The following is a 24983-nucleotide window of genomic DNA, read 5'->3' on the forward strand; positions in this document are numbered from 1 at the left end:
TATACATAATAATAATAAGATTAATAGTACACATATATATATACATACATACATACACACACATCATCATATATACATACACCACTACATCATCACCACATATATATACATATATACATACACACACACACGGCCTGAGTTGCAGCCCTATCTCAGTGTTGTAAAGCCTAATGGCCCAGAGAACAAACGAGTTCTTGGAGCGATCCTTCTTACAGCCAAGAGAAATCAGCCTGCCACTAAATGTGCTTCTCTGGCTGACCAGACTACTGTGGAGGGGGTGGTTGGGGTTATCCATGATAGATAGCAGCTTGTTTAAGGTCCTTCTCTCTGCTACCGTCGCTAGGGAATCCAGCTCCATGCCAAGCACGGAACCGGAGCTGGATTCCCTATATTTCAGTGTATTCTGACTGAAGTGTTTATTTCAGCTCATTGCACAGTTTATTGTAATACATGTAAATGATTACATACCTAACCCTAACCCCAGTGCCTAACCTGGATAGCTCTGATAAAAAGCCCCTCCGCTCTGTGAAACAGTTGCGGTCAGAGCCCTGGGTAAACATCTACACACAGCCAACCAAACCCTAACCCTAGCTGTCATGTAGAAAAGCACTCATGTTGATGCAGCTAAAACACAAACTGAAGACAAAATGTCCTCTGCGAGATGTTGGATCAAACACTGAGCGAGGCAAAACAGATGACTTCATAAATGTATTGTATGGATCTATTTATAGAGCAGCCATTGATCATTAATCAGGTCTTTAAACACATCTCTTTAAAGTCCTGCGGTCCAGAAACACACCATAACATTGGGAGGCGGCCAGCTGTGTGAAGTGGCTTTATGTATACAAAAGCACAGCGTTTGGGCAGCCATCTCCAAAACAAGGGAGGAGTGTGTGACAGTGAGTTGAGGAGATACACATGCCCTGGGTGTGCATCAGCTGTGCTGCGGCTGGGCTTCTCTCCTTGTTGGGTGCTGTTTGATGGCTACTAGGGCCCTTTCAGCCCCGTCGCACAGCTCTCTGTCAAGGGCTGTAAAGCAGAGTGGAAAATCCCCTTCAGCCCACAAAGTTAGTTTTGGCTGTGCTCTCTGTTCCACATCATTGTCAGTACATTTGGTTGGCTCTTTATCATGTAAACACATGGTAGCTTAGCTTTGTACTTATACATCATGCCGGCCTTGTTGAGTAGGTTTCTGGCCTTGTAGTGTATGTTAATTTTCCTATTGCACTCAGATGGATACTACTTTACAGTACTTTTGATAAGACGGACAAGAGCGTAGCCTTTTTGTTAATCATTTTTGGGGTGTGTGTGTATGTGTGTGTGTTTATCTAGGTTAAATGGAGTGGAAGTCAGGCAGAGTACAGTCTGGAGGGGGAGTTTCCAGAGATGCTCTTTACCATCAGCAGAGAAGGAGTCATCTATCTCAACGCCCCTCTGGACAGAGAGACGCAGGACCAGGTCTGTACATCTGCAAGCTAAACATCTCCGGCACAAAACAATAAAAGTCAAAGAGTTTAGGATTAGCGATTGAACTGTATAAACATTAAGGTTGTAAACTATAAATTGCATTTTGACACAGGCTGAGAAAACTGCTACACCATGCCTTTATGAATGAGTCACATGTTTGAATCCTGCTGCGCTTGTGTGATTTGCACCCATCTGTCAGTAAAGCAGCACAGACTTTTCAGAAATTTTAAATTACATTTTATAGCAGTGTATGACAAAATGCGTGACTTAGTGCCATGGTTTGAGGCATATGATAAGTCTAATTTTCTGGTCATCATGGGATCTCATTCAATTTAAAACCTACAGAGTTACATGAAATGTTCCAATGCCATAATCCATTGTTATATATGATATTCAATATGCAGGCCAATATCTGCAGTGATACTTTTGTGTATCCAATACATTTTCAATAGATTTCATTAACTTTCTATTACTTGCAATAACTGGGAGTCAGATCGTGGAATCAAAACCCACTGGAGGAACTATATGTGATGGAACTGATGGCAGTAAACTCCTGCCTCATAAACTTAAACCTCGTAAAGTTTTATCATATTGTTTAGGAAAAGTGATTTCCTGTTTTAAGACTCTTTCCTGATGACCTGTGACATCAGCAGCAAATGACCTTTCATGGGGAATAGCCATGGGGAATAGCCTATTTATAAAACTAAACAGAAGTGATCAAGGAAACGGCCTAAAATGTGAAAAGCACAGCTGTGTTCCATGAACATGTGGCAAAGAGAAGAATTATTGTAAGGATTATAAAGCTAAAGGCTTTACTTCAAATCTTGGGCTAAGAGAAGAATCATTATTTGGATTAGGATTACAAATTAAAGTTCAAGTGTTTGCATTTCGCTCTAGGGTTTTGCCCACTTTAACTTAAGCCCCTGACAGCTTTGAAGGGCTCAATGAACAGTACATTTTGGCACAAATGCTTCATGGTTGAAATTGAGATGTATCAGGTAAGTGGCCAGAGAACAACACAGGCGCAGTGAGCTGCAGCACTGGATGTGATTAGTCTTAAAACATATGCTTTTAGGGTAATTAAAAAGACTCTTACAGCTAGTGCTTAACACTTTCTGTCTTGTAGTGGTCATTTAACTGAAGGTTGAAAATGTGTTCCCCAGGCTGATGCCTTGTGGTTTTAACTTAGTGTGCAATTGGATTGCAGGAATTTCATAATGTCACCGATGTTCATCTGTCCTCCAGCTTTCAACACCTGATAACCTTTGACCTTTATACCCTGCCTGCATAATATAACATAATATAACATAGCATGACATGGCATGACATAAGAGGAGACAACTTAAACTTCATATTTGTACTTGCATATAGTATGCATGCGCACAGAAACATATCAACACTCAGTTTTTCTCTGACCATGAACTCATCAAATACATGGAGATGATGGAGGGGAAGAAAGACAAGTACGGGTAGAGGAAGGACAGGAAAAGGTGGATTAGATATACAGTAGGCACACCCACTCTAAGCGGACAGAGGCGCGTACCCAACATGGCTCCAGAAATGACTGATAACCTGCGGATGTGCTAAAGAGCAGCTGAATGCCAAACTTCTGTTATCTGAATATGGGTCCATAAATCAATCGGCCTGCTCTCTGAGTGGTAGCGCTGTTTGTGCCTTTTCATGTTGTTAGCATCGCCTCATCTGCCAAAGGCACAGCATGGAGAAGATGGTGATATAGGTAATATCTTATTCCAAGTATCTCATTGCAGAGCTTCATATCCCAAGGTTTAAGCCAGTATCGAGTGCCATGAATGATGTGCTCTATAGGAAATACAGTCATGGTCAAAATGCAAAGATTCTACTCATGCATAACCAGAAGTCTTAAGTTGTTATGGGGTTTTGTTAAGCACTCCCTAACACTGTGTCTTCTCTTTTTGCCTGTGTTGTCAGTTCCAGATCAGCATTGTGGTGGAGCGGCCAGACGGCAGAGAGATTGCCAAGCCTGTGGAGCTGCGGGTGATGGTGGGCGACGCCAATGATAACAGACCCACCTTTCCACAGGCACAGTACCACACTGTGGTCAAAGAACTGGCTGCTCGGGGTGACTGACAACATCTATCTATCTATCTATCTATCTATCTATCTATCTATCATGTTAGTTTTACAATTCTTGTAATCCATTATTAGTTTTTAAAATTAGAATGTTACTTTCATTTTTCTTTTTTTTGTGTGAAAAACGCAAAAGTACTCTATAACAAGTCACCTTTAATAAAGAGTAACTTTTCAACATAATTAGTTACTTTTTTAAGGTACTGTAAATAACAAAGTAAAGTAACTAATTACCTTGAAAACTAACTGTCACCAACACTGTCCATGACATTTTGTTGATTGCAGAACAGATGTGATCAGAATGTTCCAAGTTCAAATCCAGAGCAGAAAAAACATGTGTCAATACTTACAATGTTTCCTTGCAGACATGCTGTGATATGAAATGTAAATGGTCAACATACTCTCAAAACATATTGTTTTTATGAGGGGTTCTATGGACACAAGACCTCCAAAAAATCCTCTGTCCCATTCATTCTGTAATGGGAATATTATTTTATAGCAGCAATAATAGGGTAGAGGAAACATGATGAAAGTGTTGGCTCTGGGTATAGGCTGGAAGTGATGAAAGGGCCGAGAGTACCAGATAATTTTGTAGATGAGGCTGTGAAAGCGGATTGGGATTTTTGCCAGGGCACCAGGGAAAGCACCCTCACTCCTACGGGTGCTCATAAAAAGCACGGGGTGTGTTGTGACATATCAGGTCCCGGCATAAAAGCTTTTTGTTGACGCTTTAAAACGGTCGGTTCTCGGAAATGAATTACACGGGACAATCTGCTAGTCTAAATTGGATCACAGAGTGAGGATTAAATGAGAAGTATTGTCATGCTCAGTTTCCCCTCATCCCCATGCTGTGCTCCACATGTCCGGTGCTTGTTGCAGACAGCTGCCTCAAGCTGTTTTGAGGTCCTGCCCTCTTGGCTGTTCTTGCCTTTCAGAGGGCTTACATTTACTGTAACTTACTATCTTTCCACAGGGACAGAAATCCTGACAGTGCAGGCAGCCGATAACGATGACCCCAAGACGGACAACGTGCGGATCTTCTACCGCTTAGTGGGCCAAATCCCGGAAAGCCCCCGCGCCCTCTTCAGAGTGGACCGTGACTCGGGGGTCATCTCTGTCCAGGCAGACAGCATGGAGGGCACAGCGCCACAGTACACCCTCACCATCACTGCTGAGGACGCTAAAGGTGACTCTGGACTCTGGAACTTACTTTACCTGCTGTTCCCACTGTTTGCTTGATTAATCTTTTTGGTCATCATTTGATCATTAAAGGAACAATCAGTAATAGACTCTTTAGTAGCATCTAACGGCAGCCACAGGAACTACAACAACATCGGCAAACGTGTCGTAGTCCACAAGTCCCAACACCCTTTAGCTGCTTACTAGCAACAGGTTGTTTGTGAGCATATTGCTTACACATATTTATTTATGCGCAGTGAAGCTGTGGCAAGCTAAGCAGTTCCCCCTATATATATTGTAAAATCATGCTTCATATTTTCTATGGTGTGTTCTATATTGTTTAATTCAGCAGCGTCACTGCTGAAAATGCGCAAGATTTTTTTAAATCAAAGATGCACCTTCATGATCGAAGTGACAAATAGTGACATGTGGTGCCATACACACACACCCCCACCCCACCCCAACTGATACTTATATATTATTTGTGCAACGGGCCAGTAAAATATTACTGATTATTCCTTTAAAGGTATAAAAGAGAGTGTTCCAGTCAAGAGACATCTTCGTGTACCAACAAAAAAAGTTTGAAAGCTTATTTCCATTGTGGTCCTCCACTTTTCTTCCCCTACCATACTCCCTCCCACCATGCTCATGGTATGCAGACGAGCTTCTGGACTGACAGATGATGCCGTCTCAGTGACTCAGGGATCGGAGTGTGACAGATGCAATATGAGACACTTGCTGTTTCACGTATTTCTTTGTGTTGTGGACTGACCCTGACTCACTAACAGAAGCTGTGATGATGTTCCTGGCAGGTCTGAACAGTTCATGTACTGTCGTTGTGACGGTGCAGGATGAGAACAACAACCCACCTGTCTTCTCCCAACATGAGGTGTGCATGCACGTGTACAAACACACAAACGCACACAGACACACACACACACACACATACACACACACACACAAATGCGTCAGTCTGCTCATAAAATGATAAATAATAGGCTAGCTTTGTAAAAAGGCATACAAAAACATCACGGGTGATAATTAGTGGTTATTGGACTGGGTTGAATTGCTGACTGTGAATCCGTTATGCAGGTCGCTGATCTGATTTTCCTGGCGGGGAACTAGATATGCCCTCTAATCTCAGGCTTATGGAGATGGATCCATGTTATTGGAGGAGTTTTATTCAGTTCTTTGTACTCCAAATGGACAGTGTTCTTTGAGTTTAATCTGATAAAGCCTGCAGTTGAAAGTAGTTTCCATTCATTTATTTATAGCCAACTCCACATACGTCACCACAGAATTACATCCAGTACCTTTGACATATTTACTAAGAATACAACTAAGTATCAACATGTTGATCGTAATCACAACATTACAGAGATTTCTTTCTCAACTGCTTTCATGGTTCAACAACCAGAGGCATATCAGAATGAATTTACAAAAGAGGAAAATTGTTGTTAATCCATCAATTATTTACCCTCTCTTTTCTATTGGATTCTCATTTATTTTTTAGTGTGATAACTGTCGTATAACAAGCAAAGTTTATTTTTAATGAATAAAAACCGCTTTGGGAACTACTTCTGACATCCATCTTTATTTAATAATGGCCAAGCTGAGCAAGGCATCGGGGCATCAGCGAGGCCGCAGACAGTCCCAGCATGCAACGGTACGGTAGTTCCCTCGTTGTGGCATAGCTCACATCTGCTGGTATGAGGAAAACAGGCTAAAGATAGGCAGTTACAGAAAATCCCCTAGCTTCCACCCACACGTATTGAATAATAGAGGAGAGAAAAGTTTGGGAGGTACGTGGGAGAGCCATCATGTTGTGATAATGGGGGACCGATCTGTGGCTGTTCTCCCTGTCAGAGCACACTGACACCGAAAGACTGCATGGACATTATGAGCTGCTAAGGAATGTTTTAATTTGAGCGAGGAGAGGAGGTTTGAATGAGATGTCCCTTGAAATTTAACGCAAATTTAACACCAGACCAATGATAGGAGACAGTGTTGTTTATTGCAACCTTCTGTTTTCATAATAGGATGTCACATATCATACTCCCTGATATATCATCTGTCCTCATGGTATCCTCTATGCCCTCGCCCCCGGCCAATCAGCACCGTAGGCTCTTTACCACGTGTCTTTCAAATATTGGTGTTGCTGAACGTTCATTTTCAAGCTTATGCCAGCTACAAACAAACAAATGTACACACATGCTCAGATAATCGTCCCCCCCTTCTCCCTTCCTCCCCTCCACACACACACACACACACACACAGAGGTGGAAAAATCTCTTGAGTAGGTCACGCCTGAGTAGTCCAGCTTTTTCCATGGCCATGTGAAGGCAGAGCTATAGGGGGTGATGTGGGAGGCGAGTGGTGACAGCGCTGGGTTCAGCGAGCCTGTGGATGGGGCAGCCAGATCAGAGGCACGGCTGCTTCACCAGAGGAGAGCTGTGAGTGGCAGATTAAAGGGCTGTCTAAGCGCACAGATACTGCAGGAGGTGTGTGAATGAAGGTCAGCTAGCACAGGCAGGGCAGCAGGGGGCAAATGCACACTCCCATAGAGCCACACATCTATTCACCGCTGCACACATGCATAGCAAATGAGGCATTAAGTCATCTACGAGTTTTATTGGCAACCAAGGAGTTGCAGCAACATGGACAGATGTCTGGCAGAGCTCACGGTGGCCTGTAAGTGACAAACAATAAAGTGACATTTTCACACTAGAAATGAGTAAGCTGAGTAAGCTGAGCAGAGATCCATCAGAAACGTCTAGTGAAGAGGCAATATATCACAATGCGAAATATTTGAATAATAATACAGCTTTGTCAGAACCAAATGTCTCGCAACACCGGCTGCTCGCTCGTCGCACCATCCTCTGTTGTTGAGCAGTTGAAAATGCGAGTGGGTGGGTGGGGAGAGGTGGGGAGTGTTTGTTCCAAAGCAGGTTATGGTCTGGAAAGTGCCAGACATCTCAGCAACTGGTGACGTAATAACTGAGTCATTGGTATTGATCAACAGCCCTACCCAAACCCCCATAGATATGTTTTGGTCATTTTGTGTTATGAGGCAGAAAAATCTTACTTATTGCATCTTTAACACTGTGTACATAGGAACACTAATGCACACACATCTGTGCTACTCAGAAGTATTATCCTGTCAATTCTTGGCTCATAAATTAATTAGTTATGCTGAATGATCATATTGTGTGATCTGACTATATTTTTCACCTCTTCCTTATCAGTATGGGCCCTATCACATCCCAGAAGATGCTCTGGTGGGAACCACGGTAACAGCGGTGTTGGCAGGGGATGCTGATGTTCGAGGAGGAGACAGCTGGCAGGTGGAATACCGCTTGGAGTCCGGGAATGAGGAGGAGGTCTTCACACTCGTGACAGACAAGCAGACCAATGAGGTCTCACTCGTCCTCTCAAAGGTAAACAACACAGACCAGCCTGCAATCTCAATTTTTTCTGGCACGGGTGATAGGATGGAAAAAACACCACACACACACACACACACACAGACACACACACACACACACACACGCACATTAACTTATTGACCCCCTAGCTAACTCACATTCCAACAGTAGATCAGCTTTTTACAGACCCCATGTTGAGGTCAGAAAAAGACTGCGACCTCAAAATTGAAGCAATGTTTTTTTGTCTTTCTGTCTTTTGTCAACATGCTGTTTACGGTATGAGAGGGTGCAAACACATTTCCTTTCTCAGGGGGACAGAAATCAAACATGTCAAGGACAACTTTCTGCAGGCAGATGTCATGTATCTGTCCTTGGTGTCTGTGCAGTCCAAAAGTAATTTGTATCAAAATAGCAATCGCATATCTGAAGTTGGTTGAGTTTCAGTTAGTAGTTTTAAGGACATTATTTTCATATTAGAGGGCGCACATGTGAGGTCCCAACCCCAAGGTTGGAAAAGCATGAAGTCAATACTTCAGTCACACATGCCTCAAAAAAACAAGAGTCCAGATGACAATGGAATGTTTTAGCCCAATAATCTCCCCGATCCCCGGGGCGCATCGCCCTTCGCCTGCCTCCTATAATCCAGCAGGGCATTTAGGGATGAGGGGGGAATGTGTGTGTGTGTGTGTGTGTGTGTGTGTGCTATAACGGTCTGCTCCCTGTAAGTGGGCCAGCCAGGAGACAGTCTATTATTTTCAACCTCTCTTTGGGAATTGATGAATGCGGTTGAACTGGGTTGCACATGTTCCTCTGAGGGAAAGCAGGAGAAGTCTAAAAGCTAAGAATGGACCCCATTGTGTTATTTCTGATTTACACACAACTGCTTTCATTTTTTAGAAGTGATATCATATACGTAGAATAAATTCTTTTCTCTTTGAGCAGCTGTGCTTTAAACACTTATGTTGACTCTGCATAGAGTGGAGATTCCACTGTAACTGAATTTGTATTCATGGCAGATGATGCTGTAGCTTATTTAGTAAAAAAACAAAAACAAAACAGCTTAAATCCTTTACAACTGTAGACCCAGTGGTTTAAAATGAGCAGCGAACTGAACAGTCTAATTCATGGTCTTGGAGTGTGAGGTCAGTGCCAGCAGGCAGACACATTTCATTATTACAAATTACACACTGCTCACAGCCCAAGTGAATAATTAGATTGTGTGAGCAGACACTAATGGCAGTTTACCACATAGACTAGAAACGGAGGTAAATGTATAATGAACCAGGGGATGTGAGGGGAATCTAAAGAGGATGGGGAGAAGAAAGAAAACATAAGACATTATTTTAAATCTAAAACCATTTTATGATAATAAAAAAATGAAATTAATTTAAACGAAATGAAAGAAAGTTTTCTTTCCAGTGAGAGCGAGGTGTTACAATTTGTTACAACTGTTAATAGAATAACATTCCATTCATGTATTAACCCATTATGCTAATCATAATTTGCAGCTAATAGTGTGATAACCTTAATACATTTCCCATTATTGTATAAAGTAATCACCAAAGAAATCTTCCATAAATATTCATCCTTTTTCAGATGCAGCACCATACTAACTAAATTTGTGAATGGGTGACAGTTGTATATTAGATTCTCACTATTATTAAATTATCAGTTCAGCTATTACAGCATTTGAAAAGTGAAAATTTCCACCTTCCTGTTGTAATGTAATAAAACAGAAAAATGAAAGAACGATTACGTTAACAGGAAAAAAGGTATTATGTTAATAGCAAGTAACTTTTATTACATTCATGGGAAATGTATTACATTAACAGGATTATTGCTTCAACTTAGTTATTCAGTTAGCAGTTGTAACATGGATGATATAAATAAACAATGAATGAAGAAAGGAACTGCTGTGATTATAATGGGATCAGCCAGCAGCACAGGACCAGCTCTGTTTTACAGCAGTAAGCATGCTCGGTAAGGACAAAAGGAGAGTAGCAAGGATGCTGGGAAAATGGTTGAGATGGACACACTCTTAACAGATTCCAGGGTGACTAATTGTTTCTGCATGTAATTGGGGTTCATTGCCATGGATCTGCCTATCAAAGGAGGACTGGAAATATCAGACTGGATTCTACAGAAATCCAGGCTAGCTATATATAGGGATGATTCAGTATCACTTGGAGGTTGAAATCTTTTATGAACAGAAAAGTCTGACTCAAACAGGAAGGGAATTGGGGTTTAAGATACTTAATGAAAAGTGGCAGCTGTATGGGAAAACGCATTACATGTAACGGGATTACAATTATTTAATTACAAATGTGGAGTGTAATCCATTAAATAATTATCAGGAAAATAAAACAACAATCAGATTAATACTGAAAATAAAATAGGTGGCTACTCAGCGATAACAGATACAACCTTAATTTCTGACATCTTGAAATATTGGTTTATAACGGCGAAGATGAGCTGAAGGTGAAGATAACAGTTTACTGCCAGCAAATTGGAATGAATTGTTTAACTTAACATGCTATGGATTTCAGGGGTAAAGTAATCCAAAATGAACCAAAAGTAGTTTGATTGTATTAATGAGTTTGAGTAATATAGTGGATCAGATTACAGGTTGTAGTCTAATTAGTAAATAACCAATAATCTGGAATACATTTTGAGAGTGATTTTATCCCACTCCAGTCCCTGCACATGCCCTGGCACACTGATACACACTGATACAGTCGGTTAATACGTCACTTCCAGTCAACAGTGTTACTTATCCACTCTTGAGGTGCTTGGCAACACAGATGCACTCAGCCTGAGCAGCATGATGTCAGCCAGTAACGCAGCTTTAATAATACCTTGTTTTACTGGAAGACAGAGCAGATAAAAGAACAAAATGGGACACCAAACACAAGCTTCTGGGCAGAATTTAGAAGGTTACTATAAAATAATCAAATCCCTTAAAGGTTAAGACTCAGTAATGTAATCTCATTGCTTTCAATTGAATTCATTTGCCTCCAACATCTATTGTCAGGCAAGACTTCAAATTTACTGACTGAACTGAATACCATTATAAAGATCATGTACAACTATAATCTTTCTATAATCCCACAATGAAAATACATTTTTTTATCCTTCAAACAGGTTTCTGAGTAATCCAATAACATATTACAGTTAGTATTCAGATTACAGTAATCCTGTTACATGGAATCTACTACTCCTAGTTTTGCTGCTGAAAGGTCTCACACTACAAAAACTACTCCTGCATAAATAGCAAATACATTTTTAAACAGACTTTTACATAGGCAATCATAGAGTGAAAGATCACAATGGATACAAGACACATCCCGGACCAATATGTTTATATGGACACCTGTGTAATATTCCCCATACATGTAATATACAGTGTGAGACACAGTATATAAAAGTCTGTACAGAGTATTGGATGTACTGTAAATTATGTTTTTCACATGGAAATTATATGTAAAAGTCCCCTCATACACTCTGACACAGGCTGTATAAAAGTTGGTATAAAGATATGTTATTTTTCACACTTCAACAGTGTGTATGTGATTTTTACATGCGGTGTGAAAATAAATATATGAGTCCAGAATCTATAGGTCTAGATCTATAGGAATATCCGGTAATCCTGAAACCTTTCCATACAGGTTGTACGATTATGTTTATAAAAGCCTGAATAAAGACGAATCCATTATTCATACAGGGATAGTTTTTGCAGTGTCACATTATTAGAATAGCACTTGCACTCAGCTTTCATCATGGAAAATGTTTCATTAGTGACACGGTGAATCAATTCGCTTTTTCCCTGTGACTCCAGTGTCTGGTTCATATTGGAAATACAGCAAAGCTCTGCCAGTAAATCCAGTTCCCTCGTAGGTAAGGGGACTGGTGTGTGTGTGTGTGTGTGTGTGTGTCACTGTGTCTGTGTCTGTGTCTGTGTCTGTGTCTGTGTCTGTCTGTACTCATACAGTGTAAAACAATCCTTAGCAAACCAATGACTTCCACTGAATTTAGTTCTGCCAACAATATCAATACCTGTAACTCAGGAGGGGCCTACATTTTGCCAAAATACCGATATCCTCTAAATAAATAAAATTAGGTGACCTTAGGTAAGTTCCTAGGAGATCTTAATAATGCATCCATGTAATTCCTGTATTTCCTGGCATTCATGTTGTACATTGCACTTCATTTTTAATCCTTGGATGAGAAAGAAACAAAGCTCTCCGAAGGCTGAAGAATGTTACGATCGCAACTGCAACCATGTCACCAATAATTTCCAGGACAATTTGCGCACCCATCCCTATGTATGTGTGTGTGTGTGTGTGTGTGTGTGTGTGTGTGTGTGTGCGCGTGTGTGTGTGTGTGTGTGTGTGTGTGTGTCTACATACGCACAGGTATTGGACTTTGAGCGAGAAAGTGAGTACATCCTAGTGCTCAGTGCTCAGAACCCTGTTGCTCTGGTCCGTGGTCGCTACGGACCCGCGTCCACGGCAACTGTCTCCATCTACGTTGACGATGTGAACGAAGGTCCAATCCTGTCTCAAAGCCATTACGAGGTCACAGTCAGAGAGGGCGAGGAACCGGGGCGGGTTATTGCCACTATCCGGGGTTACGACCCTGACTCTCACCCAATCAGGTAAACCAAGGATTATTGAACAGGAATAATTAACAATAACCCCAATTCAGGAAGTCAGAGACATGGAGTATCTCAGTTATGATTTTTAAGAGTTGTGTGTGTTTTTCTTTTCCCTGTTTTTGCCCAGATACTCTCTGCGAGGCGACACCAAGAGGTACTTTTCAATAGGGAAATATTCCGGTGAGCTGAAGACTGTGCAGGCCTTGGACAGAGAGGAGAACAGCACTTACACCATGGAAGTCATTGCTGTGGACGGACGTAAGATGGCTTCCATGACGACGTTGTTAATTACCGTACAGCTATTTGATCAAGGGCTGTGTTGTTGAGAGAATATGCATAGAAATCCATAGATGAAGTGATGGAATATTACGAAACCTTGAATAGAATGCAGTATAATGAATAAAAACATCACACACAGGTGGATGGGACATGGCTTAAATGTGACTCAGTAGTCCCAATTTATTTTTGAATCCAAATCTCACCTTGTCGGGCCTCGTGAGACTGTTCTGCAAATTCTATCTTGGAAACTCAAGGATAGAATTGTCAGAAAAATAAGAGCATGTGTACACACACACAGACACACACACACACACACAACTTGAACTTGAAACAGAAGGCACTGCTTTCTAATGAGCTGGTGCATTAACATTCAAAAACAAATAAGACAGTCAGCCCATGCTATGAGAGTGCAATTTCCCTCTTCTTCTGCTTCTAAAAACTAGTCACAGTTACCTTTCAGATTCATTTTTATTTCATGTCCATATGTGCAACACTTAAAGTAAACATAGAGTGTACAGCACTAGGTCTACAGTGTAGGATACAGCAGTCATTATTTGAAAACTAGGAAATGTTAGTTGCCCTAAGCATATTCTGTTGCAGTCTCCCTTCATTCTCCCCTATAAGTTCCAGTTATTCCAGTTATCTTTATGTTATTTTGTTTGTCAGGAAACTCTTCCTTGTCTGCTTCCACCCTGGTGACCGTCCAAATCCTGGATGTGAATGACAACAGCCCGGTGCTCGTTGGGGACTACTCCTGGAAGTACCTGTGTACGCCCCGCTGGGAGGACCAAGCTCTGGTGCTGGCCTCGCGGGACAGCGATGGGCCGCAGCATGGAGGGCGACTCAACTTCTCCCTTCGCAGCGATGCCACCGTCCGACGGAACTGGAAGCTAACACCCATCAATGGTGAGGTGAACTCAGACCAGGTGAACCCAGCCACCCCACAGCATGCCTGTTTTATGATTCACCATGGAAAGAGAGGCCAGTCAAGTAAGGTCAAATTGCCCATGGCTCCTTCAGATGTTTGTATATCAGATGAAACATCAAGGATTATACAGGAAATGACTAAACAGAAAAGGACTTTTTCCTCAGCTGCTTGTGAGCATCTGCATGCTGTGAGAGGGCAACAGTGCAACCATTAGCCAATTCTTGCCAAAAACAACAATTTCATTGATTTTAATGATTATCAAAGGGGACATTGTGCAAATAGATGCTATTTAAATATGCCTCATGAGGATAGTAATATTCTGAATATGCTCCTTGTCTTACAAAAATAAACACTTTTGTTTATCCTACTGTGACTTCTACCCATTGGAATACTTAATGCTCACTCAAAGACACAGTTAGTGCCATTACTAAGCTTCCTTTTCCTCTTTGGTAAAAATCACTGAATTTCGACAACGTTCCCCCAATACAGAAAAGTTGTGAGTGATGTCATTATGCCACGAGGCTGTGCAATGTGACAGAACTAACAAATAGATTTTGAAATAGGCTACTGCCAATGACATGACTTTGGAAAAGAGTAAATAACGTGGGCATTGAGTTAGCTCCAGTGTGTTGAGTGCTGTGAGTTTTATGAATTGAAACAGGCAGTACGCCATAAATGGCTAAAGTCGTGTGCACAGTCAGAGGAACAGAGTGATCTGGCCTGGAAGACTTGCAAATTGCCTCGTTCTAGCTTCTTCCTTTATAATTTCCTCAGTTCTATCTGGGATGGGAATTATAACATAATGACCCTCTTTTTGCAGTTGTAAACTGCCAGCAATGTGCTAAGTGAATGGCTTCAGACTCGTTCGCTGCTGTCATCAAGTCTTTTCATACAGCTCAACCATTTCCCTCTCGATTTTTTTCTTATCTCCCTCTTTCAATCCCCTGTTCCTGTCGGTATTGATTCAGCCCAGCTGTAATTATATTTTCTGTGTAATTTCTATGACGTCGCCACTGGGTTCCTGCCAGCTAATGGAAGCTAAAAGAGGAATCTCCCAGAATGCTTTGCACCCGGTCACAGCAGTACCAATAATGTCTACTAGTGCCAGTAATGTCTGTTATACAGATCTTACATGCTCTACCTCTTTTTTTCTTTCTAGTGCTTTCTTTCCTCTTTTTCAGTAATCTCATACACAAAAAGAAGACAGGTGGACTGTGTGTGTGTGTATGTGTGTGTGTGTGTGTGTGTGTGTGTGTGTGTGTGTGTGTGTGTGTGTGTGGGGTGTGTGTGTGTGTGTGCGTGTGTGTGTCATGGTCACTGACCCCAATTCTTTCAGAGACTCAAGTGTGCCTTGTTTACATTATTGACAGTTCTTCTCAATACATGGTTAGGAAATCTGTTAATGAGGCAGCACACTCTCATTCCATTTATGTCCAGTATATTCAGCTGTACATAACATTAATGGGAGCAATGTGATACATATACATATAGATTTTTATATTTTAATGTAAAACTGCTTTATGGTATCATCATTTTCCAAAAGATTTTTTTGGCAGCTGGCCTATAAAACAAAACTAGGAAAATGACACGTAAGATATATCACACTTAAGTCTAAGTCTGTTGTATTCACTGTTAAGTCTAAACAGTGAATACAGCTGAAAATAAAAAAAGACAGAAGCCTCTCTAGAGGTGTGACACAGCTCTTGCAGCTCCTGACAGACAAATGGAACATGAAGGGGAATGACGGTAAGGGGTGTGCGTGGGGTTTGGGACCCTCAGATAAGGGTTCAAACAGCTTGATAAACCCCTTCTCTTTACAGCGCAGGGTTTTACGTCACGCAGCCAGCCGTGTATTTTGGAAAGATTTACAGAGATTAGATAAAGAGTTAGTCACTTTAGACCGCTCCAGACACAACTCCATCATTCTTTCTCATGTGTTTTGCAGTGGTCATTTATGGACCTCTGTTGAGTAAATGTAATTAAAAATGCATTAAGTAGAAACGATTTGTCTCAAAAACCATGAAGGTTTTGCCTTTCTTTAAATTTATCAGAACTGGAAAATTACAACAACTAATTAAAAAAGTTGCATCCATATCAGTCTCCAGCCAGGACTGCAAATTGCATTCAGTTACAATAGTTTTGGTTCAACATTGTACATACTGTATATGATTATACTGAAAACATAGGGTTTCTGCCCCACCTCTATCTACCATTTTCTATCCCATCATACATTTCTCATTCATTTAAAGCTGTCTCTTCTAATCTCTCTTCAACCATGACCTCATCATTCGAGCAAAGTGAGAAGATGATTGCGTCTGGCTAATAAATATTTATATCACAAAGTAAACATCTGCACAATCCACACAGCATTTGTTTTTTAAATTAATATTCAATGTGTATCATCTTAGTCACCAAGGGAATGTGTTTTTTCCGACAGACACCCACACCAACCTGTCCTTAAACATCCCATACCTGGCCCCGGAGGTCTACACTGTGCCCTTCACCATCTCCGACAGCAGCTCTCCTCCCAGGAGCACCTTCATCAACCTGCCAGGTAATGCGGATACCGCTGGCTGACGAGCTAAAGCCAGCGCAGAGGGGCTACGGGACAAAAGAGTAGGAATAATCGATAGAGATCAACCCAGGAGAGGCAATGCACCAGCACTGTTGTTGTTTATTAATGATGCTCTGGGGTTTTAGCAACGATTTTCCCAGGCTTGGGATTATAAAGCTTTTCAAAGACTGTGTTTTGCTCAACAAAATCTACACACACCACACTTACATGACACAGAACAACACATATAATGTCTGACACATGCCACTCCGTTTCACTATTCATTATTCCTATGACCCAGCTCATTTGTAATAGTAAATATTCATTTCTGTTTCCTACAGGCAGAAACAAGAGAAGAGTTAGTTCCTTGATCTGTGATATAATACAGATGCACAGCTCCACAGCGAAGTTCCAGTTAAATGTAAAATAATAACTGTAATCCACAAAGTCAGTCTCACATTAATCATCAGTGGAGCAGGTTATAGCCTTAGGAAAATGTGTTCATGTTCACAAATCTCAATTAAATTGTTGGGAGGCAGTTAAACCTCCAGGGATGTAGGCAACAAACATGTTAATCCTCGCTCTAATGTGAATTATTGTAGTCCCTGTTTAGTCAGCACCAGAAGTGTGACCAAGTCAACTTTGCTCAAATCTCAAGTCTAAATATAGATCACGATCACCAAGTCAATTCAGAAAAAATCAGTATCAATTCAGTATCCAGTATCAATTTAATATCTTAAAGAAAACAAAAGATCTTGGACCTTTCAATGCAATATGGTATTAATAGGATAAAAACTTGGTAAGTGCATCATGAGTTTGATTTCTATAATCAGTTTCAACTTCAATAAATGCAATCATACAAATCTCATAACTTTCAATCTAATTCATTTACACACAAGATCTTTTGTCAATACTTTAGAAACCTTTTCAAGTTATCAAAGTCAAGTTCCAAGTCACCAGTACCCAAGTCAAGTCTCAAGTATTCTCTTCATGCAAGTCAAGTCTCAAGCAATTAAAACTGTGACTCGAGTCTGACTCAAGTCCAAGTGATGTGACTCCAGTCCCCTGCTCTGGTCAGAACCACTGTGATGTGTCATATTATAATGTATTGTAATGGCATCCTCGATCTGTGGAATGTTTTTGTCTTTCCTTCTTCCCCCTAGTGACAGTCTGCCCCTGCAACATCAGAGGAAACTGCAAAATGGCTGCCAATCAGTTGCAGGGCATGCCAACCATCCAGTCAACAGTGGGCATTCTGCTTGGCACCTTTGGGGTCATAGGTAAGATAAAAAGGCTGAGAAAAGGAGTTTCTTTATTGCAACTGTACCAGCTACTTTAGAGAATAAATAAGCCATACGATCATTAAGCCTTGTGCATCTCTCTGTGCCTTTTCTTTACTCCAGGAACTATCCTCATTGTTGTTTTTGTGAGGCTGTCCTACCAGAACCCCAAACCGCCCAGCAAAACGAACCAGGAGAGAGTTCCCTTGAAGATTTCACTGTAACTAGGAGGATGTCTCATGTCCTGCTTACTGTCCTGACTAGCTGTCCCATCGCCCGCCGAGGGCCAGCAAGAGATGACAACAGTAACAGTAAGGAAGTTTAATGGGGTTAAGGTTGATTCACTCTCGTCAGTGAATTCAGCAAGTGACCATGAATGTTTGAATGTGAATGTTGTTATTTCAGTCATTGGATCAAAGAAAGTAAAAAGACCCAGTGTGACTTTTAGATTAGTCAAGATGTCTGATGTATATTTGAACTCCTTAGGCCTCTGCCTGAGAACAATGCTGTCGTTTATGTTGTGTCATTATTTTCTTTTTTACTGATTATTACCACTACATTGCATGTACCTGCTATTTATTTATGTTAAAAATGTCAGGTTATTGAGCTCTGATGCTGTTTGCTTGATTTTTAATTATGATTGATAGATTGATTATGATAGATTGTGATAAAAATGTAAATCAGAAAAAAAAAACATGACTGTAAATTTTGATTTTGGATTTTCACTTATCTTATTTAACACAAACAGAATTAAAACGTGTTCCCAGCACCACATAATTTCTGTAATTACATTTAACATTATATCCATTCAAAAAACAGAAAAATGCTGTTCTTTTATTCTCTCTTTATTCTCTCCATTAATGTATGCTATAAGGGTGATATGAGCCTGTGGGTTTGAACATCACGCCTTTTAAATCTGCATGTAATCATTCCTGTGCTCTGCAGCTACCTTCTGTCTTCCTCCTTATATACCAAAATACTTTTAATCTAATGAGACAGTCTAATGAAATTGTCCTGTGTCTGTAATCGCATTAGCGGCCAAGTTCCAGTCTCTGTGATTGTGGCAGTCTGAATGCTGACCTGGACGACCTAACAGGCAAGCAAAGCTATATTCAGACCAAAGTGTTGCTATGAATAGATCAACTGAAGGTTCACTGACTGTCACTCGCCCAACTGTGTCCAGTGAACTATCCATCTTTCATTTTCAAAACAGTAAACTTGAATATATTATAATAGTATAATATAATATTTATCTGTGAACTACTTTTCACTCTATTGCAAACTCAGTTGGACATTATAGTCACTTGATAGCTTTTTCCACAAGCAACAGTATAGTATGTATAAATTTAAGACTTATTATGTTTAGGCTGTTTATTTTAACAGAATCAGGAATAATAGATTGGAAAGACTGACTATGTATTGCCTAGCACAGGACACGTTTTCAGAGTAGGTCTGAACTCAGAAATATGCTCCACCAAAAGTTTATTCTGTACAAACACACAACATTTCTACATGAATTGGTCTTCATTAGGTGTGTTGATTACTACCCACAATGCCATTTAAATAGTATTCCATACCAGACAGCCACACATTCAAATCTGTGTACATTCCATTACTTTCAATATGGGTTAAATACATCTCATTCATATCAGTCTCAATCACATAATCACAAGTTATTCTGACTCAGAGAAAAATACAGGTGCAAAAACCTCCATATTTTATTCCATACAATCATATCAGACGAGAACATAAGAAGTGGTACATAAACATAATTTCAAATATTCCAAACTGGGTTTTTTTTCTTAAAATGATTTTTCAAATATTCAAAACTTTTTTCCAATTTGTACATGATAGGGAGAGAGAGAGGACAAGGCCTCACATCTGTGTGCAGGTTAGCAGCTGTGTTTTTTTTTTTTTTGTTATCTTCCAGGCTAGAGCTAATAGCCTGTTGTGGAGCAAAGCAGGACACAATCACAGATTCAGCAGCTCATCCTCTCTAATGTTCCAGCTTGCATGAAGTGGAGGAGAAAATACGGCAACAACGGAACAGAAGCGAGCTGGCACCATCTAAAAATAACCGCATTTACATATCCACTATTACAAATACATGTGCAGAGACGCTCCGTCAACCGGACGCTTTCAATGTACGCTGAATCACCCAAGACACAAAACAATACTGCTACTACACATCCATTTCCCAATTAGTAGGGCTATTTTTAGCCGCAGCCAAATATTCCCAATCATAGTTCAGCATAATAGGAAAGTGTACTTAACGGGACCCTGAGGGAGATGGGAGGGCAGAGGGGAGGGGATTAGCCTGTGCCCCGGGGTCAAGCGTTTGTACGTCTGTGAGGCAATGAGCCTCCAACTTTAGCCTCTATGTGTTCCAACTGATCCTCGGAGGACCGGGGCGGTTCAGCTGGCTGGACAGGGGCAGAAGGCAGCAGAGGAGAGAGATGGAGAGGAGAGTTTCAATCGCTTCAAGTAGCTTGGGAAATGAGAGGTAATTCACCACATATGGATGGATGCTCAGGGACAGGAACAGAGGAGCAGCGGTCGGTTTTCCCCAACTCTTTCCACTGCTGGGTTACGGACACAGTGGAGTGTTTTTCCTAATCCCTCCTCCCTCCGTTCCAAGTTCCCTCGCAGCCTCGTCTATTTTAAGATTATTTTAAGATTGTGCAATTTTCCTATCTGTAGTTGTTAGGGGGGTTTCTGTGTATTGATACTGATAAGTCCCACTTTATTTTAAATGTGACAATTAACCCCCCCCACCCCCCTCAACCACACATGCCCCCCCCCCACCCACACACACACACACACACACACACACACACACACACACACACACACACACACACACACACACACACTGCAAAAACTGACAGACTTAGACTTAGTGAAATCATCTTACTGCTCTGGCAGATAATTTTACCGGTTTCAACCACTTTTACTTTTTTTTCAGAATCATGTAACTTTTCACGTTTCAGGACATTTATTTGGTAAAAGTGAAATTGTCTTGGAGAAAGTTTCTTGATTCAAAATTTTCTTTATTGTTTTATGATTGGCATGTATCAAGTGAAATTTATTGAAACCAGCAAGATTATCTGCCAGTGCAGTGAGATAAATCTGACTAAAAATACCATGAAATAGCCTTGATAGGTCTGGAAACAAGATAAAATCACTGGACAAGTTGTCATTTTTTGCAGCAATTTGTTTCACCTTAAGCTGGTTGAACCCATTAAGAGAGACACACACCACCATGCATATGCCATGTTTTCAGTTGGTCAGCTTAAGAGGGAACCGCCATCATATTGTTGCCAGATTTTAACAGAATGAAAAACGCCTCTCTCCTGCTGCCAGCACTCTGGGCAGACAGAGGAGAAACCCGCCTGTTTGGAAGGACTTCACTGCCATCATCACCATCAATAACCACCTGCTATTTAAAAATAACAGTTTAATCTGTCTTAAAGTCAGCAGCACATTTTTTTCCCCTTCCTATCGTGATTAATTTAACAGGGCTACAACTCCTTAACCCCATCTCCTGTGTTCGCTAGACAGAAGTCAGCTGAAGGTTAAATAGCGAGAAAGGACAGCCTACATCCCTTATCCAGTATTAGAAACGTATAAACTGCCCTGATCCGATGCATACTTAATCAGTTTGGGCGTCTCTATCTCTTGTGGGTTTGGAGAGGGTCAGGCACGAAATCCAATTTGTATTTGTTGTGATACTGATCTACTCAGGGGCTGAGTAAGAGGTCTCTGCGGAAAACCAGTCCGTTGTTCATTCAAGTGTTCTGCTGTACGTCCGTACATTACAGAGGTGTGGGGGTCAGGTACAGATTAATATACAGTGCTCATTTGCATTTTGATTGCACGATGCTGATTGCATTTCAACTTGAGGCGAACACCTTGTTATCATCTTATTTATGAACGCATATAGGCCTTCATTTGAATTTCTGCCGTATAAAAGTTCACACCAAAGCAGGCAGAGGAGCATGTAGAATTTCCAGTAAAGGCAACTTGAATTAAAAAAAACAAACAAGTTAAAAGCATGAAAGTTTTTCCCCTTTGAAGTGACCTCAGGAAATGGAGAACAGAGTGTGGGAATAAACTTACTGGTAGTTGTTTAAGCGACTCCTGCTCTTTCAGTAAATTATGTTTGACTAATATAAATTGCCTGCAATTACTGGCACTTGGGAAAGGTCAGAGGCTGTTAGGGTTTTCCATGTGCACAGTAAATTGATCCACTGACAGGAATGGTGCTGCAGCTAAAAAACTCACTGGTGCATTATATTGCATCATTGTGGTTGATGCGCTAACGGTAACACTTACAGGAACAGCAGAGTACCGTTTGAGATCAACAGCGAAGCTTCAACAAACACTGCTCTCTTCAAGGGAATCTCAGGTTGATGAAAACATCAGAAACTAACAGTTTGTATGATCCAGCCTTCCCCTGCAGGTTTGGGTATAGAGTCGAGTTGACCTGAGGTTGGAAGAGGCTGCACTGTCTTGTTTTCAAAACCCCTGATTCTCTTGCTGGCAGCATGAGAAGCTGTTAATCCTCTGTTTACTACAGCTCCACTCCAGACTTAGAACAGATGCTTTGTCCCTCTCTATTTTCATGACATGTACAACTCTATGCAAGGTTACATGGTCTACTGACATCACCTGTGAAAAAAATAGATTTTAGTAAGGCTTACAATATTATAACCTTAAAAAACAGTGCCTGGAGTTTTTGTATTATATTATATTATGTGCAGCAACAATGCCCCCTGACACAAATTTAGAAATGAAATGTTTAGCAGGAAAGGCTTTAAAAGAGAGAGAGGGCCCTACATGGTTCCGTCTTTTATTTCTTTGTCCTCCAATCATTCATTTCATACAATTTGGTGTTCTGAACAGGAAAACTAGTTGAACTGCTTGTCACATGAAATTGACAGGGTATGTGCGTCACTCGCATGCTATTTATGGTATTTCAGAGACTGTAATCACTCTTACGTTTCAGACCTTCAGGGCCGGAAGGTGGAAATTGACAGCAATTTGACTCAAATAGCAGCTGGAATATATACTGTATATATAGATATACATAGAGAAAAATAAGAAAACCACACTTAATTTGCCACTCAGCACTGTCTGTACCTCTAACATAATTAGCATGGGGTTTAGATAGATAGATAGATAGATAGATAGATAGATAGATAGATAGATAGATAAGAACGTTTTTAATCCCTGAGGGAAATCCAAATATATCTTAAATAATTTCTATATCATAGATGTATACAATATATAATATCTTAAAGAAACAAGTATTCAGATAGTTCATGGATTTATAATGCCAAAATGTCTGTATACTGAAGATATTGTTAGTCTGAATGATGTTAATGATGATAATGTTATAGTGTGAATGGACAACACTTTCATCAAATGCACTTCAACATCTAACAAAACTCATTATCAACTCAGCAACAGTCAATCTCTGAATAAGGAAAATATGACAATTGAGCAACAAAACCATCAATCATAAAAGAATGGAAGATGAAATTGTGCAATCATACACTGCTTGATTCACTATCATCTGGAATCATATATTGTATAGAATTGTGAGAATAGAAGTACTTAATTCTTCAAACAACACAACAACAAAAGACATGACTTATAAATATCACTTTAATGTATTCCATACACCACTTGTAAAAGAGCCGCGTGAGTGTGAGGCAGGGATTCAGAGCAAAGTGTGCTTTTCAGCAGGAGTAGCTGAAGACCATGAAAGAGAGCAGGCTGCCCAGATACAAAAGGTTTCATCTCAACACATCAGGGGTGGAGACAAAGGGCACTGAGTGGTGTTCTGCAGAAAAGGTAGAGCGCTGACGTCCAGCAGGTGTGAAAAGACCATGAAAAGACTTATGTAACTGAATATTCTGTGCATGTCTTGTTAGGCAGCTTATGTAAGAAAAAATCACAGCACATGCAAAGGGATCATTAATGAGTGTGACTTGACAAGAAAGAGACAAAGAAGGCAAAGACATAAAAGCATAATTAACAGTGTGATTGAGAGGCATTATTATCAATGTCTCTTTTATGAATTTATATGTTTAATTTTACTCAGCAGCCAGTCCCTGGTTTAGTGTCGTGCATGTGGCTCAACTGTCAGTTTTATCATTCCACCTTCAGACTATAAAAAAATGCCCTTTGTTGCTCAAAATGATCACCCACTTTGGGAATTTGCCAATATTTATGAAGAATATAATATTTTCCAGCATTTGACCTCGAGAGGAAAGTGATCAGCATGGAAAAGCACTCAACATACCCTGTCATTTCATATTCAATTTTCATTTATTTCATATTCTTCGGAGGCCGCTACACAACATTCATACACCTACCCCTCCTTGTAACTGATAGCCACAAATTAAAAAAGGCAGCAAAACAATTAAATGAAAATGTAACAAACACTCAACCTTCTCAAACCACACACACACACCATCTACTACAACCACAGACAAACATCCACAAACTCCTGTCTTGGCACAAATGACAGGAGTGAAACCACATATGTGGTTTCACTCTGCAAACTACAGTAAATAATAATAAAATAAATAAGTAAAGTAAGTAAATAATAAATAAAAATAAATAATAATAAATAATAACTATAACCAGTCACTTACTGTACAGTAATCTGTAAAAGTCATCATATTATGAAGATGTTGGGAGAGCAACAGGTACTCATACTATCCAACATGGCTACCCACACATATTATTAGAGGAAAAAGCTCAGTAGTTTAGTGTAACAAACTGTAGGCTTGAGAAGTCACTAGTGGTATAACTAGCCCACACACACAGACACAGACACAGACACAGACACACACTCATACACACACACACACACACACATAGTCCACCTACACTATCTCAGTGTACAGAGAATGCGGATAGTGGCCTCTGCCAGGGAGTCATGAGCTGATGCTTGAGTGGGATGTGATCTACTGTCCTTGAGTGGGCAATCTTGCTGTAAAAGGTTGCAGAAGAAACAAAAGAGATATGAGAACAGAACGAGAGGAGAAAGAAAGAAGAGACAAGGAGAGAGACGGGGGCGACGGTGTAACCAACT

General features: G+C 40.5%; 1 protein-coding gene across 1 annotated transcript; it reads left to right on the forward strand.

Annotated features, from left to right (window-relative positions):
• Positions 1-1332: 1332 nt before the first annotated feature.
• cdh16 (cadherin 16, KSP-cadherin) lies at positions 1333-18099 on the forward strand (the record flags this gene model as incomplete). Its single annotated transcript, XM_071519703.1, has 11 exons — positions 1333-1458; positions 3418-3568; positions 4550-4762; positions 5568-5644; positions 8001-8192; positions 12593-12834; positions 12962-13092; positions 13780-14019; positions 16479-16595; positions 17759-17875; positions 17999-18099. Coding segments are annotated over 11 exons (1707 nt in total), but the record flags the coding sequence as incomplete, so codon positions are not given.
• Between the last annotated feature and the right edge of the window lie 6884 nt (positions 18100-24983).

This window comes from Centroberyx affinis, unplaced genomic scaffold (assembly GCF_046629955.1).
Source record: "Centroberyx affinis isolate AG114_WGS23_722 - 3 ecotype Tasmania unplaced genomic scaffold, CSIRO-AGI_Caff_v1 ptg000722l_1, whole genome shotgun sequence".
Classification (NCBI taxonomy): domain Eukaryota; kingdom Metazoa; phylum Chordata; class Actinopteri; order Beryciformes; family Berycidae; genus Centroberyx; species Centroberyx affinis.